Here is an 18462-nt window from a genome sequence, read left to right as displayed (position 1 = left end):
TGTATTCATGCATGGTGGGCGGAAAAATCACTCTAGGGTGGGGATCTTTGACAGTTCTGTTTGACGATTCATTTGACACATTTGAATTTGATTTGAAATTTTGTGGATTTGTCAGTCTTTAGGGAGCTTATTTTATGTTATTTATTATTTATTCTACTACTGATAGTTGTATAAAGGTAGTAAATCTAGATTGAAATGGTGGCAGAACTTAAATTAACAGTGACACTATCGCGATTTATCGAAAAAGACTCTAAAATAGTTGGTTGTGTAGCGTGCGGTAGATCTCGGCAAAAATTGAGTGAAATAATGGAACAACTTTTCGCTAGTAAGTGACTATATAATATACATACGTGTAGTAAACCAATCATTTATGAAATTCACTTAAATTAACTAAATTATATATTTTTCTTGCATTTTAGCTTTTATTTATTGCTTGTCAAAGAATTTAGATACGTTAATTTGACTTACCTGCTTCAGTAGCGTATCGGATGTTTGTGTTAATAAATACTTATTATAACTTATCTATTTTTATTAGAATTATATATTTTTATAACAATTTTAATAACTACCAACATTTATTCACAACGTAAAATAAAACAACAAATTATTGAGTCTACCCCACGTCTACCCCACATCATAGTTTTACATTTTTTAAATAAAATTAGAACTACACTGATAAACCGGAATTTAAGTCGGCCATATTTGAGGCCCATCGCGGTGTACCTAACATTTTTGATATGTTCCTTCCTTAAGCTCCGCGCGCACTGCATCGGATCGGACCGACCAGCAAAAGCGACTGCGACCATCGTGCATATAGACGGTGCCGGCGTTCACTAAAACATTTCGGCCTGTAGAGGCCAGATTCCTACCTCTACCTATCTACGATAGTCGAGTCACCACCTTCGCCGTTTCTCGCCGGACTGGTACCGATTCAGTGCGCGTACACCTTAAGTCTTCTTATTCAAAAATTTAACCCGATTTATAGATTTTAGGGGGAGCCTTGGCTCCCCTCTGTGTCCGCCACTGATCACAGGGTATAATATAGAGGTTAGAGGTAAGTGTTTACAAAATTGGGTTGATTGTGTAAAATAAAAAACAGCCTTGCAACGTTTTTATAATGTTTTATTTACGAAATCATCACAATAAAATTTAATACCTATATTTACATGACATAATTATGAAACATACAGAATGAGAAAAAGAAATCAACCTTTCAGAAAAATTCAAAGTACAAAAAAACACTCACACAAAAAGCTTGACGGCAAGTCCGTTAAGGCTCAGCCTTAATTGATAATTCGATTATACGACCCCTTATACAAACAAATTATACATACAGGGTGTTTAAATTTTATGTAAACAAGAATATTAACATATACCGGGTTAGAAAAATCGATTCAGGATATATAGGAAATCCCATGTAAATTTTAAAAAGGTTAAATATTATCTCCGCAAAAGTTGTATTAGACTTTTTTGAAGAGGCTTTAAAGTTGTACTTTTGTCTAGAATTTCGTTTCATTTAGAATAGTCATTTAAAAGAGATAGAGGGTGACAATTGAAGTGGTGAAGATATACGGGGTGACAATTTGAAAACGAACAGTATTTAATATTACCTCTACCGATAATAGTATGAAAATTTGCCGAAATACGTCAATTTATATACCAAGGGGAACAGTTTTTGAGGCATTTGTTGTCGTGTTACTTTCAACCCTTTGACCCCCAGGGCACCTACCCCTAAAATTTTAAATGGCAATCCCTATTTCTTTTACCATTTTTGTGTTCCTTATAAAATTCTCAAAAAAATAATGCAGTTTATGTAGAATTCTATAAGAAACACAAAAATGATAAAAGAAATAGGGGTTGCTATTAAAAAATTTAGGGGTAGGTGCCCTGGTGGTCAAGGGGTTGAAAGTAACACGACAACATAATGCCTCATTTTTTTTATTCCGAATTTATTTCGAGCAAAAAACTTCGTTTTATTGCTGAGCCCTGTATATGCTCAAAATAAATTCGGAATAAAAATTTCTGACGTAGCATCCGTTAAGAAGGAATTAATTTACAATTTTAAAAAAATCATCAAAATATAATGAGTCCCAAGTAGCATTTTCACGACTTGCGACCACATGTTTACTAAACACAACGTTGGATTAGTTACAAAAAATAGTTAGCTCCCTACCATGGGTATTAAAATAAATTTAAACGTTTTTATAACATTGTGCCGACGTTGGACTAGTGCTACAGCAAAGTAGAAGCTTCTGCGACGTCGAATAAACGTTGTCTTGTAACCTTTTTTGCTTAAGTGATCTTTACGTGATTCGGACAACGTAGTTACAACGTTGGACAATATAGAGTTTTCCGACGTCAGTTTCAGGACCTATTCCAACGTTATGCAAACGTCGTCTGTTTTACTAATTCCAACGTTGTTTAGATTTCCTTATTCTTACGTTGGTAGGACGTCGAGTCACTACCTTTTTGCAACTGTATTGAACCATAACCTTAAATCCTAAATTTTCACTTCATTGTTCTGTTCAGTCAGACAGTTCAGTGCTGTTTTTGTTTTTTATAAAAAAAACTTAATTAAAATGGAACATAAGAAAGGTACATATAAAACTAAATTTAAATATACATCGACATATATTACCGATAGTTTATCCACTCCCTCGTTTATTTAGATTATAGAGGGCGGCACAAGCTAGACTTTAGGATGACTAAATTAGGCAATCTTGCGACTAGTATACTACCTGTTAAGGCCGAACTGCGACTTTATTAGTTCAGTATGTGACTACTCGAACTACTCCATCTTAATCTCCAAAACAACAAAGTGAAAGCCGCCATGTTGTTAAATAAGAAAATGTTTCGTTCCTAAAATGCAATTCCTGCTTTTTGAATACATTAACTTGAAATATTTGACCCTAAAAAACACGCGGAAACAATTTTTTCGACTGCGAATAAATTATTCTCATTTTACTAAAAAAAATTCAAGAAAATATTTGAAACTTCTTTAATTTTAAGGCCCATTAGTATTTTTCAAAGTAGAAACAATACATTTATCAATAAAGTTGTTTGCGTTTAACTTTTTTGCCTTGGGTAACGAGTTACAGAGTCGGTTAAAGTGTTTCAATAATTATTATCTTCAAACATCCTCCACACTTAAATACCTTTGTTTTGTTTTCCTTGACTGCCATCTGACTTATGTCTCTAACTAAATCATAAAAATAATATTTTTACTATAATTATCCCAATTTAGGATAAAACGCGACTTAGACGCCATATTAGTTTTGTATTTCTGTGAATTAGGATTTTAAACAACGTTGCAGTTTGTACTAAATTAGGCTTCTAGCCAACGTCGGTATCCAACGTCGTTTCGACCCAAAAATTATTCTCCAAACTAGTGCAGACTAGGGTTGGCACGAGGTTGTGCCGACGTTGCGCCCCGACGTTTGGTCGCGTGACACAACGTTGTCCCGACGTCCAAATGCTGCTTGGGGTGGTTCACGAGAAATCCAACTTTGAAATTGGGTATTTTAATTGTAGCTTTTTCTGGGCCGTATTATAAATTTTTAAGTCATTTGAAGTAGTTTTTTGCAAATAACTTTTAGATCCCTACTCCAAATAAAACGAAATTCTAGACAAAGGTACAAATTTAACACATTCTCAAAAAAACTAATACAATTTTTGCATAAAATCATCTGGGGGAGATAATATTTGACTTTGTCAAAATTTACACAGTAATGTTCTGAACCGATGCATAATCCGGTATAGAGAAATAAATATAAAGAAAAAATATTCTGTTGACGCCTATGGTACACCCTACATATTGTTCCTGATTTGATTAAAAAAAGTAAACAGTTTGACTGTCCCAGTGTATTAAAAAATCGTTTATCTTCTCTTACATTATTGAATAACCATTGCACTCTATATTTTAACACAAGTATTCTCTGTACACACATCTGAAAACCTAACGACTAAATAAAATTACGCAGCAATTATAATAGGGGAAGAAAAAAGGATTCGCTTGGTCACGAAAAGTTCGACTGTTTTAAAAATATTTCCGAACGTTTTTTGATTTAAAATTAATTAGAGCAAATCCATCCATTGTAAAAAAGCAATGTCTAAAATAAAAACATTATATTATTAAAAATACATCGGTTATAGGTAGAATAAAAAATTGTTTATAAGATGGAAACGTGTTATACACTGTGTGCTCTCTAAGATATACGTATTTTATTTGATACAATCTCAGAGAAATAAGTAGACATAGAGGAGCTCTAAAATATTTATTGATGTATATATCTTGTAATGTTTCCACATTTTACAAGAATATACATAGCAAAAACTTAAATAAACAGTATGTGCAAAAATATAATTCCAATATTTTATCGTTTTATTTCACTACAAAAGAAAAATAATAGAATAAAAAATGTTTGCACAACATCTGTTAACGGTCTTTTTTGCCAAATTGTAGCTCGTCAAACTGGCAACACTGTGAGTTTCTTGAGGTAAGTTTCGCTTATTTGCACAACAGGAAATATAGTTTTTTTAGATTAAGTTGGCATAGACATGACGAACATTTGTGATATAATTTTATATATAAAATGACAGATGTTCATTAACAAGCCTACGCTGATAATCATACAATTAGAAAAAAAAAACAATGATATATAACAGTTAACGAGCTTCTATGCTTATTTATTTCTCTGAGGATACAATTACTGTTTTTTTTTGGTATAGTTTACAACTCTACAAACCTTGTGTCATATTATAAAAAAATAATATAAATTATATGAAATTTACTCTAAATTTTCATTCAGAACCTCGGAATTGTGTGGAGTAAATTAGTGGTTTCAATTATACTTCATACTTAAGAATGTATGATCATTCACAATGTCTAAAGAATTACAATTAAAATTAATAAAATAACCCAGCAACAGCTTGAGGTAGTCAGTGGTATCCAAAAATAAGTAATCAGAACCTCGCACTTAGTAGAATAAATTAGTGTTTTACACTTTATGCTTTTTAGTTTACGGTCATTCACAACGTCTAAAAAACACAACGTAAAAACCTACTATGTCAAAGTTTGTAGAGCTGTAACCATAAATATAAATGCTTAAAATGTCGATATCGATAGGATTCAATAAATTTCAAATATGCCCGGACCTTGGTCCACGATACTAACTCTAACTGTTGGAATATTCAAAAAGTAAGTTACCCAGTAGTGAATCGTCCGAGTCGTCCGACCCGGTGGACAATGTGGTCCACGTGGCGTCGTCGCTGTCGTTATCCTCGTCGCCGTTATCCTCGTTATTGTCGTCGTTATTATCGTTATTCTCGTTATCGCCCGCTCCTAAATCTATGACGACATGATCTAGAATTAATTTGCTAGAAATAATGCGCCTACCAACGATTCCTGACGAGAAATGGAGTCTGCACAACCAATCGTTCAACTTTACGTCATATACCTATTGTCATACCCTCTCTTTCACATTGTCTCTATTGTCATTGTTTCAAAGTTAAAAGGGTGTAATCAGTTGCTTACCTTGGTTATGGTTTATGTTCGGTTTCTATCGGTTTCCTGAAAGTTTTCTTATTACGGAACACGGTTCCTAAAAAACTCGGTTATAACTGTCACCAAACTAACCAGCGCGACAAGGCTGGTTTTTCTGGTTTCGTTTGTCAATCAATGTCATTTATGTGACAGATAAATCAAGCAAATATTGAAAGTTCGAGTGAAATTCTCATTTAATTTCTAAAATTTGTAATAATATTTTGTATTTACATCCAAAAGCAATGGAGGTAGGCAGTAAAGATAAATAAATTTCATTAACTAAATAGAATGACTTTTTAGGGCCATTTAAACTTATCATGCAGCCAGTGTTTCTTAAAAAGTCAGGAACATTTAAAGAAAACATGAAAAATAAGACAACAAGTAATCGTGAATGTTTTGTAAGCTATAAAAATATAAATATTGATTAGATTTGTTTAATTATTATTGATCTGTTTTAATATATTGGACCTGCAAATCTTCACTTGAGCTGTCTAACGAGTTTAACAGTTTATTAATAAAGTACTTTTCAATATTAAACTACATTGAAAAGAAGAAGCAAACGTAAAAACAGAGAATAGGTACATTAAAAATGCATAAAAGATAAATTTTATAATAAAGGTATTGAAAACGAAAACATTTGACGTTTACAGTATTTTACCAAACCGTTCCGTATCAAACCGACGTTTTTCAAGAACAGCTCTTTACCGTGTTTACCGGTCTGGTTCGCCTGGTTTTGCAACGAAATACAGCCTAAATATCGATTCAGCTTCACAATCAAAATTCAATTCAGTTTGTTACTGGTATGTGTATACCTAAAATTGCATTGAAACACTACCAAAAAAAAAGGACAAACATCTCTTTCTTGTCTTACAAGTTAGTTCTACAAGATGAATGTAGTGGTCAGCTTAAAGAGATGTGTGTAGCTTGTACCCATAGTTCCCTATCTTTTGCTTCATGTACCAGTTTGTTTTTTTTTTATTCAATGATAAAAGCCAATAAAAAAAATCAGTTTGTATAGTGGTTTGATAGCTGGTGTATTCATCGGGAGGACGAGCTTCCTCTTGGTCTTTTTCCTGGAACCTTGCCCTCTATAATGAGTCTTTCTATACAATTAGTATCCCTCCCCATAACGTGACCGAAATATTTAAGTATACGTGATTGTATAGAAGTTGAGAGACGTTCTGTGATATTCAGTTCTTGGATTATGGATTCATTGGTTCGTCGGGCAGTCCAAGGAATTCTGAGCATTCATCGCCAGCAGTACATCTCAGTTCCGTCATGTTTTTTTATATTTCTGACTGCCTTTCCGTCTAGGACTCGAGGCCACACGGAAATGTTTTAATATATTTTTAAGGACCAAAAAAATTTGGAACGTAGTACTTGAACTTTTCTGAACAATATTAACGGATCTAACAGACAATCTCTACAACGGTTATTACGTAAACAATGATGACGTAAGGTTGAACGATTCCTGTACAGACTATAGATATATGATATAAGTCATTGAATTAAAAAACCAAGGAAGGAGTATATTGACAAAATTAGGAACACCACAAAAGGCTTTTAATATGACTGACTTGTCTTTTGGTTTATCAATAACGACTTAATTTTTTTAACATCTAATATATAAAATGCTCGTGTCACAGTTTTAGTTACCATACTCCTCCGAAACGGCTTAACCGATTTCAGTGGCGGATCTAGGGTAAAATACGTCGTGGGTAAAGACAAAATTTGGCGCCCCCACAATTCAAAAAATGTGTAGACTCCATCCTTAGTTTTTTTATTCAATGATAAAAGCCACAAAAATATCTTGTATATGTGTATAATATCCTTGTAACATAAGTGCGAAATACAGTCACAATAATGGCCACAACACAGTAGGTGGCCAACAAATCTCTAAAATGGTAGAGAAATTCTCCAGGGCAGAGACAGACAAAAAAGTTCATAGTAGGGCATTCGCTAAAATTTACGGTAGACCTGATAAACAAAGACAGGAGGACTGTCAAAGGTACAGGGTATTGTAACCTTAATAGGCGTCTAAAGCTGGTGGGATTGACAGACGAAGCTACGTGCAGATTTTGTCAATCTGAAGAAGACACGACAGAACAAATTTTTCCATTTACGACAGCCTGGTAAATGTACATCATTCACTGTATTAAGCAATGACAAACCATTCAGATTCCAAGTTGTTAGACTTCCTGAAAGGATACGAATGGAGAATATAAGCTACAGATCAGAGGAGGGGCCAAATATATCTGGAAAGGGCTGAGTGGAACAGGCTGATAGCTACGTCAAAAATATAGTGTAAATCACAGTGATAAGAATACATAAAAAGATAAAACTAAATGAATTGTATACAAGGATACTATAAAACAGATTAGGATACTTTCGGCTTCAGTAGTTTATGAAACAAATTTGATGAAAAAATTATTAAAAAATATATTTTTAATTACCTTCTGTATCCGATCCTTCATCATCGCTGTTGTCATTATCCATTTCATCATCATCATCTTCTTCTTCATCCTGAAAAAAAAATTCAATTTAACGCTGAACAAACTTGAATTTCGGGTTTTATTTTACCTGTTCGTCTTCGTCGTCCCTCCTTCTTCCAACATCGTACAACCGCACTACAGATTCCTGTACGGAATTGTACATTCCCTGGTTTTCCACTATCGAAATCTGCGTGTCGTAACAATTAACAGCCAGATCGTAGATGTTCTTCTTTACGTCTATGGTAGCTGTCAAAGTAATCACAATATATTTAAAGACAGTTACAAACATAAGTAGTACGAAAATCGTAAAACCAAAATACATACCTATACTAGAGTAATCATTCGAATCGACAGTTTTAAAGCTGGTATCGAAGGCCGTGTCGCCTTCGTCGATCTCGCGTTCCATCGAGATGGCGTAGAGGGCGCTGTTGACGGGTGAAAATATCACCGAGCACTGGTTCAGAACGGGCACGGTCTTCAGTAAGTGGAATGTTCTGATGTCCCAAACTTCCGTGTTGGATATAATCTGTGATAAAAAAAATATTGTTTTGATCATAGATTATTCTGTACCAGCTGGTCACTTTTTAAGTACTGTTGTTTAAACTGTATTTTGTTAATTAACTTACCTCAAGACCATTGGGATGAAACACGCCACTTTGGTTTTGATTGAGTTTATCCAGTTTGTGAATAGGTTTTCCGGAATTGACGTCAAAAAGGACACCGTCTGACAAAACCAATTCGTCGTTCATACTGAAGGTGGCTTTGTTTTTCGTGTACTGATTGCTAATCGTTGGCACAAGCTTTGTTACAACATTTCCGGTGTTTATATCAAATATCTGCACCGAAAAAATATAAAGATGTAAAATGAACTTCATATTGTAAGAAATTTTAAAGAATCTTACCGTCGCTACTTCACCCTTTGTCCCGATGATCCGGTCCTGTAATACTTTACTGAATTCTACGTGCTCCTCGTCATTGAAAGGAAATCTTAAAATATCAAGAAAGTATTAAAAACCCTGTAAAATTAATTTTATACAATTTCCCACAAGAATATCTTATTTTTCAACCACTAATTTTCAAGTCTAATCACCCAAATTTGTTATCACACCATACAAAGTATTCCACTAAGAATAGCGCTCGGCTGTATCTCGGAACGTATTAGCCGTATGGCCTGCAGAAAAAATTATTTGACTAAAGCAGCCATGAAAAATTGTTGGAAATTCTTTTCAAGTTTGCCAAACCGCCGCTAGAGAGCATAACTCCTATGGCAGATAAGAAAATGAAACTTTTACAAAATTTTCCCTAGATAAGGGGTACTATAAAAAATGGCGTCATAGTCTTCAGCAAATTTTGGATTTTTTTTTAATCTGCTAAAATAAAGTGGTGGGGGAAGGCTAGATCTGTTTATTTTAATTATTAATTAAATTAGCCTTATAGCAGCAAAAAGGCGACGCGACATTAACTTTAAATACTTTTTTTCTTTATATATTTGCCAATTAAAATAATTTTCATGCATTAGGTCTCTTTACATTGACAAATATTTCTATAGTATATCCAGCGATAGATAATTTATGATTATTATTATATTATCAGTGACAATTTTATTCAAAGAGGGTGTTTTATCTGTTATCTTTTATGTCATCATTTGAAATCATATATATTCTCGCGTTGAACAGACTACTATTAAAAAAACACATACATTTGGTAAGATGAGGGCTGGCAAAGGTTAGTTTTAGGTCGAGATTTCCGTATGTAAAAAGAGTACAGTGCGTTTATAATGTACTGAACAAAGAGAGAACACTAAAAACGTTGCCAAACAATCCAGAAACTGTGCACATTGCTAAGAGACGTGGAAGGAGATATAGAAGATCTGTCGCGGTCGACCCAATCAGTACTTTAAATTCTAGGAACTACATCATGCGTTCAGCTTCATGATTTAATTACGTCTTGTTACACTATTTGTTTATTCATTAACGAGTCGTTGTAATTTTCCCTATACCTTGTAAATTTTTAAGTGCAAGTTAGTAACAGTTGCCCTTTTGGTAAAAATAAGTGGAATTAAGTTGGTGTTCGACGGTGGTCGCGCTATTAGAACTCTGAATTCAAAAATCGATATCTCGAAATGCATTAGAAATAATTGATTGTAGTTTTTTTCAAAAACTTTTTTAATATTTCTGCGATATTTTCTTCGCAGACAGTATGTGAAAATGTTTAAGTAAAAAAGTTACATGAGTGCTAAAAATTGCTATACACTAAGTTAATGGATAGGTTTTTAAAATTTCAACATCTAAAAAAAGTTTCAACATCTAAAGAGATTCTTGAGTTATCGATTGTTAAAAAGTTAAGTTTTTAAATTATTGCGATTACTGACGTTTTCTCCTTATTAAAAAATGGACACCTTAACGATATCCTTATAATTCCGTTTCAGATACTCAGAAACATATCTAATGATTTTATTAGGTAGTATATATTAGTTATCTTTTCGAAAAAGAAAGCCTTTTAAAAATAAGCCGTTTGCGATCGTGATTTTACTTTACTTGATAGGATTGGGTACCGGAGAAATGTGGCAAAGCCGCAACAGCACACCATCGAATTTCTCTCACTCCGACTTAATAAGATCCCTATGCGATTCCACACATGAAAATACCGACCCAAAAGTAACAGTTGCCAGCATGGTATATATTATACTTACTTCATATCAAAGGTTTTCATGCCCCACAATGCCGAAACTGGTCTGCCCCACGTCGAACTGGTCAAAAGTAATTCTCCCGTACGATCCGGCTCAATATGAACAATATAATTGTCATGCGCAGCAAAACTATTGTCCTCAATAGCCGTTAACTTATTATAAATATGAATATATCCATTGTAATCCCCCACTATCACACAATTCCTTCCAGGCAGGAACTTAGCCACCGTGAAGAACCCCTCATCCGTAGACGACCTGATGGTTTGAACAGGACAAAATCGCGAATGAATAAACCTCCTGTCCATGGTCTTCGACTGGTAACCTAGGGACCTTCTGGCACACCTCATCACAAAATTATTCGCCGTGAATATTTTTGGTTTAGGATCGGGACATTTGTGAGGGACGAACAGGTTGAACTGTGGACACGTTGCCATGGGGTTCTTGCACAAAGCATGCTGGTTGGTCAGGTATTCAGTTATGATCGATTCAAGCGTCACCCTTGGTTGATCTGGAACCTCTTCCTGAGCGATAACGCCCGGTTGCCTAACATGAGGCTCGCTAGAAACTTGCTTTTGAAGTCGCGAGTTTTGAACAGGAGTCAAAGGAGTTTGAGGAGTTTTTTTGACAAGCTTGATCGTTCCTATATTTGGCGTTGTCCCGTTTATACTATTATTTGCACTAGTATTAACACTTTGAAGTGCACTGGAAATATTCTCTGAGGAACTTGAAGAAGGTAATGCTCGGTGACCGGCTGAGAAACTCAACCTGGTCCTAGTAGGTGTTAGATTAGTCGTGTACCTAAATTTAGTGGGGTGTTGCAAAGACAAAGAAGTTATAGCATTGCTCAGGCTGGCCTCTTTCACTAACATAGATGCCGTGTCTACAAAGCCCTTTGTAACTAAATGATGGTGGATTAATTGTAGTAACTGTCTATCGTTAAATTGAATTTTAGTCTGGGCTACAATGTTGGCTTTGTGTATTCTGTGAATGTTCGCTAGGGAAACTTCTAAATTGTTCCCAACGTACTTTGTTTTCCCGGATAATCGTTCTAACAACTCCAAAGCGTATTTTTGAAACATCACGTGTTCCTGTCGTTTTTCTTGTAAAATCGGATCGCGCATGAGGTTTTGAAGTTGTCCGCTAGTAAAAAGAGGCAGTTTTGAAACTATCTGTCTTACTGTGTCAGATCTGGCTAATCCAGCCAAAGTTTTACAGGCTAAAGTTCTTATACAATCAGCGTCAGTTATCGGAGTTTTCACGTTCATTAACTGAATAAGCACCATAATACCGCTGTTCGCTCTTGCACAGTCCCAAACTTTTTGAATTAACTCTTCGGAACTTTTATACTTAAGTTTTTTACTAGGGGAATTTGTAGCACCTTGGGAAAATCTAGAAACAGTCCCGCCAACCCTGTTGATAGGCGCGCACATACAGTTAACCAAAACTCTCAACGCCGATTTTTGAACGTCGGCGTCGGCAACTATTTCTCCTTCTGCGGCGCCGAGAATGATGTTGAAACCGATGGTAATGCTTTCTTCGGGAAGGTCGACTTTCTCGCAGAAGAGCAGTTGGACTTTTGGCATTACGCAGGCGATAGCGAGGACATCTAGGGCTGACCTAACGGTTTCGGCGCGGCCGCTGTAGTTCCACTCGTAAGCGAATGCTATAATTTTTAAGAGCAATGTAACTCCGCCCAGTTTTAAAAGTTGGTCTACGGGTGCCCAGTGGCACCTGAAAGGCATGTTCTGAAGAAGGAGTTCGATGTTCTGTTGGATTTCTTCTGGAGATAATTTACATGCCTAAATAATAGTATAAAAAAAAATATTGATATACTTCGTCCTCATACATGATGTAAATGAATAATGCTCCAATTTATAGTCATTATTTAAGCATGCTTAACAGTTTTAGGGGGGCTTACATTGAGATGTTTCAATATACTGTGAGACAAATGAGCTCGTTTAACGTTAAACACCTACTTAACTAAAGCCTCTAGATACTATTGAGTAACGCAATTGGTTTGCCCACTACTGTTAAAAAAAATGAATTCTGGAAACTTCGGCAGCATATTCTGCGGATAAAAATAAGTAAAAAAGTTCCTATAAATGTATGTCCTAATATGCTTAGTTTCAGAGATACAGGGCGTTGAAGTTTCATTTTTATTTCGATTTTTTCCAAATAATTTATGAAGTAACGTCAATATTTGAATGAATGTTGGTGTCTATAGTCTGTCCAACGAGAAATCCTTGACAGTGATAGATGTGTCTGTCATTTTAATTTCAAAGTAGTTTATTTTATTTTACAAAGAAATAAGTTGGTACAGCTGGAACGCATAGCAGGATATATTTAAAATTTGATTGACAAGGTGACAAGTGATTACTTCAAAATATTGTGAAAAAAACTGTATAAAACTGAAAAAACGTAATCGAGTTATTTTATTTAATAAAAACGGTATGTGTTAATACAAAACAAACAAGAACAAGACACTACATACCAAAAAAATATAAAAAAGAACTATTATTTACTTTCAAGCTTTATGAAACTACCCCCATTTATGATTATATTTATCAATATAACTTATGTACAAATACAAATTTGTAATATTCCACAGGAATAAATAAAACAACATAGGTACATAAAACAAACTATTTTATTAATAATAACACCTACCAAATTTTATACCTTAAAGGTTGATTAATTAACTTTAATCTTAATTTTTTTAAACCAGTACGTTTTGATATTTTTCTGCAGTACAAAAATCCATTATTTACCTATCGTGTAATGTCGATATTTTACAGCTACTCCAGTTTTTAGTATGTGTTTAGTTTGATCCTTCTACCATATACGAGATGCACTTATCTACGACGAAATGGTATACAAACCTTATCGATGGCAACTTCATTGGTGTATAAGACTTTCTGCCTGGGCAGCGAGTATTAACCATAAACTGTGCTCTGGGTCTACAGTTAATTTTCACTCGATTTTTCCTCCACTTGACTTCAAAAGACACAAAACACACGTAATAACAAGAATCAAAATGCATCATCTTCCAAAACGCAGGGTATTTGACAAAAGATGTCACAAAATTATAACCTATAATTTGGCAAGACTTTGACAAGCGTCAAAAATGACAAAAATCTAAAGGCGAGTTCATACGCATCGGCGTCCGTTTGTCGTTCATCGTTCCGTCAAACCAATAAAATTGAAATACGATCTGTCATTTTTAAATAAACCAATAAAACTGGTTAAAAAAACAACAAGACACGACGCATGACGGATTTATATTTAAACCCATCCATAGATAACTTAAAAATTATTAGAAACTTTTTTTAGTAAAATAAATAGATTGGTATGGGACGTCATCTGCTTTTCTTCCGTCATCGTCTGTCGAAATCTTACCTGAGAAAAAAAAACAGAGTATAGGAGATTTTTTTACATGAGAAATTTGATTTTGATATCAATATGACTCCTACTTGTAGAGGGCGCCACCTATATATTTTTAACTGGTTTGAAAAGTTAAAAATTTTCGTCCGTACCTGTATAAAACAACTGAGTAAAAAAATATATATAATATATCTAGTCAGCGTGTTTATTTTTTGTCAATGACATGTACTGGCTCTTTCCATTCTAAATATCTTGAGAACGGTTGCTCTTAGCAATTTTTACCAAAAGATATTTTTTAACTTAAAAGTTACAGAAATATATATTTTTTCACTTAGTAGTTTTATACATGTACGCACGAAAAGTTATTACTCTTCAAAACAGTTAAAATACATGTAGGTGGCGCCCCCTGCAAATAGGAGTCATATTGACATCAAAATCAAATTTCTCATGTCAAAAAACTCCCAGACACCAATTTTCATCCAAATATTGACGTTACTTCAGAAATTATTAGAAAAAAATCGAAATAAGAATGAAATTTCTACACCCTGTATCTCCGAAACTAAGCATTATAAGATATACATTTATACAAACTTTTTTACTTATGTTTATCTGCAGAATATGCTGCCGAAGTTTCCGGAATACAGTTAGGACCACCCTGTATATGAAAAAAAACCACCTGAATATTTTTGCTCTTATTCATTTACACCTCTTATAATTATACTTCTTACTGATTTAAAACTAACGTACCTTATATGGAGGAAGAGCAGACAAATAAGGCTTGTCATTCGGTCTTAGTTGCGACCTCTTGATAACTTCAGTTTTTAAATACAAGTGCGCCTCCAAATATCGCCTGTAAGCCACACAGACATGCCTGACAATCTGCCTGGCCGCACACTCTTGGTCCTCGTTAAGTTGGCCAGTGTCAGTGTCAGGTAACAAAATTGGTAAGGTAGATATCTTAAAACACACACAAAATTATTTATTTCATATTTTATGGTGGGTGAAAAATACTCACCACATTGTGAAGTTTCCTTAAGCCGTCCTGAGCATCGAACTCATCCAGAATAATCTTGAATTGAAACGTTAGACCAAAGAACATGATTGCTTGACATCTACCCGAGTCATGTGAACATTCCAAAAGCCACAATGCGTATCTAGAAATCGTTTTATAAAGATACCAATTAAAAAGTATAAAAATATAACTACTTACTTTACTAAACTTGTAATAATATACTTGGGTAACAAGCAAACCCTTTCCATAGCTTCTTCACAATATCCCAAATAATATAAACAAATTGACACACCGGTGGCAGCTATAGAAGGTCTAGGAACATCCAATAATGCTTCCAAACCTCTCATTTGGATAAACTCAATCGAGAACTTCTTGTGACACAAAAGGGCTGCCAAATATTTCAAAGCCTCAAAGGCCAATCTAGCTTCTTTAGTTGCCCTAACATTTACGTAACACAATATTAGCTCTAAAGCATTGTTATCATGAAATGCATGGCCTAAAAATTCCTGATATTCTCCAATAGGCGTTAGATAGCGTAAAATTAATATTTGACGTGTTGCAATTGTCGGGGGAAATATTTGAACATTTCCTATCATAAAATTTTCTAGTTCCGCCCATGATGAGTTGCTTGATTCTGCAAAAATTGAATTTGCTCTCCTTGGACTAACAGTTGTATCTAAAATTGATGAGTGTGGAGATGATTCACTATCTAATCTTTGTCTTTTTCGTTTATGCATGTCATTATCAGTGGTCTAAAAAATGTTTATCAGTTAATACTTGAAACAATTAATAAAAATATCTAAAAATCTACCTGAGGACTTGTAAACTCAGGTTCTAAAGACTTTTTTCTTTTATTCGGAGACTCACTAATACTAGTATCTTTACTTCCATCCAAAGATTCATTTGGCAATGCTCCATTAGCTGAAAAGTATCAACTCATCATTACAAATATTGTGTAAAGTTACATCACAAACTTACATACTACAGAATTTATCTTTATGATACCGTCTCCTCGATATGGTGGTGATTTCATTGAAGAAAAATGAGCAAAAGGCCTATTAAAATTAGTGCTGTTACAATTTTTAGTAAACTCAGACGAGTTCTTTAATCTCTTTAGTCGTTGTAATAAAAGTGGCACCAGTCGGCTGTTTTGCTCCCTAAATTTAGCCGCAATTTCAGGTATATCCATTGCAGCCGCTAACACACCAGTCGCATAACTTTGTAAAGGTTCAATTGAATTTGTCACCCATTTAATTAACCGATGTATAAGACTGTCCATATCCTAAAATCACGATAAAAACATAACCTCAAAACTGTTAATCACAAAATCTTAAAAAAACTTACTTGAAACACAACTGATGTCTCTAAACCAGGCATTAGATCCAATAACAGTCTACAAGCAGCAATATTCAGCTGATCAATGTCTCTATCAATAATATTATTTCTACTATAATAGGTGTCTCTTAAATAATCATTCAACAGCTAAAATATCAATATAAAATTAATTTTTTTTATCATAAAACATACAGGAAGTATACCTTGCTCATAAGATTATCTTTTCTAAACATGATTTTTAAAATCTGTCCTAATTTGCAATCAGGATCAGTACGAGAAGGGTGCCTTTCATCAAAAGGGTCAGGATCCATCTTTAAATAGTTTTCCATCTCCACTTCAATAATTTCTGCCATTCTGTAAGTAAAAAACATTACAATTAAGCTATACTGCAACTCCACTTGTTAAAACTTGAAGAATTATAGTAATTAAATCAACAATCAGCTTACTTGGTAAGTGTTGGTACGGGATCATAATTTTGTTGTAAATGTTCTTCTTCCCAATTTCTGATTAAAGATGTAATTTCCGTAATAACATTAGAAGCCGTAGTATCACTCATTTTAAACAATATCTATTAACAACAATAATGCATGAGGTATTTTACATAACCCAACTTTTCAAATTGTCTTTTGTAATAAAACAGTTTAAGGCGCTTAGACTTTAATGACTAACATATAGTTAAGCACAATAATGAATTCACTATGTTAATTACCCCCGAAATAAGTAAAACAAATTAAATTTAACAAAATCACTTAAGAAAAACTTTTCACCTCAACATCGCAGATCATTTTTGACATTATGATAAATTTACATTTACATTTCCACCAACACATAAAAATAAGCCATTTAATTTTCTACTTCAAAAATTAATTAGAAATCAAAATTGCTCAACCTAATGAATTTCTTACCCATAAAATTTATTCAAAATAATCTGATAGCTATTTGTAATGTACGAAATAATTGGAAATAACTTGTTTTATTACACTTTAAAAATCTTCAAAAAACATTTTCGTTTTTTAATGATTTTTACCTGATTTTGACGGATTGTCATTCAAAATTAAATCTTTGATCTGTGGATTTATTATTGGAATTTTCGCGTGTTTTGTCGGTATCGTCGGTTTTTCATCGTCTTAAATAAATTTTTCTAATTTTTATACATAATTCGCGAAAAATATGAGCGGTGACGGTAACAAAACGGACCAGTTTGATACCCTGTTCCTCAGTATTGCACAACACCATCCAGAAGGGGCCCATCAGGTAAAATTCTAGAAACAATAATCTAACCTTAAAATACATCTATTGTTTTTATTGTTAATTTTTCAGCTTTTAGACACATTTGTTGGATTTCTCGGTCGAAAAACTGATTTCTTCACCGGGGGAAATGAAGGGGATTGGGAAAAAGTAAGTTATATTAAATTTTTTAACCGAAATTTTAATTGTTTGTATTCTAGCTTGTCATGAATACATTTAAAAAACACGAAAAGATCAGCCGTTCTCGGCACGACGCTGAAGTAAAGGAGCGTAAAGATAGAGAAGCCGCTAAAAAAGCTAAAAAGGCTGAAGCGGAAGCTGTAAAACCAGCAGAAATTACTGAATTGACAGATGAAGAAGCTGACCGTCTTCAGAAAGAGATTGATAAGAAAAAGGGAATTGATGCTGTCCCTTCTGTGATAAACAACGAAGAATCTAATCCTTCCACGTCTGCAAGTTCTGCAGAGAAAATTGAAGAGGACGAAGATGAGTCCGAGAAGGGAAAATTAAAACCTAATAAAGGAAATGGGTGTGATTTGGAGAGGTATAAATGGACACAGACTCTGCAGGATATTGAGGTAAGTACTTCTCTATATTGTTAATTTTAATGTTTTTTTGAGTTATTTTAAATATTTTGGGAATTTTTGTCAGTGTTTAGGTATCTACTTTATATTTATTTGAAGTAGTTACTCTTATTGCCCATAGGTGGCGCCACAGTAACGAAATTGAACTTAAAATTTTAAGCATTTATTTTTTGTTATTT

At 33.9% G+C, this 18462-nt stretch overlaps 2 protein-coding genes across 4 annotated transcripts in view; one reads left to right on the top strand and one right to left on the bottom strand.

The window, feature by feature from the left end:
- Nucleotides 1-3526: 3526 nt before the first annotated feature.
- LOC115881699 (protein mahjong) lies at nt 3527-17435 on the bottom strand. 3 transcript variants are annotated; one of them, XM_030899302.1, is made up of 17 exons: nt 17357-17435; nt 16898-17019; nt 16655-16805; nt 16461-16598; nt 16095-16398; nt 15928-16037; nt 15315-15868; nt 15120-15258; nt 14852-15061; nt 10727-12522; nt 8937-9021; nt 8661-8870; nt 8359-8560; nt 8123-8280; nt 7996-8065; nt 5207-5362; nt 3527-4109 (listed from the first exon to the last, which is right to left on the bottom strand). In XM_030899302.1, exons 2-17 carry the CDS (start codon nt 17005-17007, stop codon nt 4075-4077), a joined length of 4428 nt encoding a protein of 1475 aa, XP_030755162.1. In that variant the 5' UTR covers nt 17008-17019; nt 17357-17435; the 3' UTR covers nt 3527-4074. The 3 variants fall into 3 exon arrangements, with proteins under 3 accessions (XP_030755162.1, XP_030755159.1, XP_030755161.1); XM_030899299.1 differs by lacking the exon at nt 17357-17435 and adding an exon at nt 17219-17260; XM_030899301.1 differs by lacking the exon at nt 17357-17435 and adding an exon at nt 17219-17260 and having other exon boundaries at nt 5207-5347.
- A 78-nt stretch (nt 17436-17513) lies between these two features.
- LOC115881701 (nuclear migration protein nudC) overlaps nt 17514-18462 on the top strand; it is a 128305-nt gene continuing 127356 nt past the window's right edge. The window contains exons 1-3 of the mRNA XM_030899304.1: nt 17514-17705; nt 17772-17849; nt 17900-18277. Of these exons, the coding sequence (XP_030755164.1) occupies nt 17622-17705; nt 17772-17849; nt 17900-18277 (540 nt within the window). The 5' untranslated portion in view covers nt 17514-17621. The remainder of the gene's footprint in view (nt 17706-17771; nt 17850-17899; nt 18278-18462) is intronic.

This window comes from Sitophilus oryzae, unplaced genomic scaffold, assembly GCF_002938485.1.
Source record: "Sitophilus oryzae breed Bouriz unplaced genomic scaffold, Soryzae_2.0 scaffold_172_pilon_pilon, whole genome shotgun sequence".
NCBI classification, from domain to species: Eukaryota; Metazoa; Arthropoda; class Insecta; order Coleoptera; family Curculionidae; genus Sitophilus; species Sitophilus oryzae.
The sequence above is the reverse complement of the archived record's forward strand: the minus strand, read 5'-3'. Positions and strand labels throughout refer to the sequence as shown.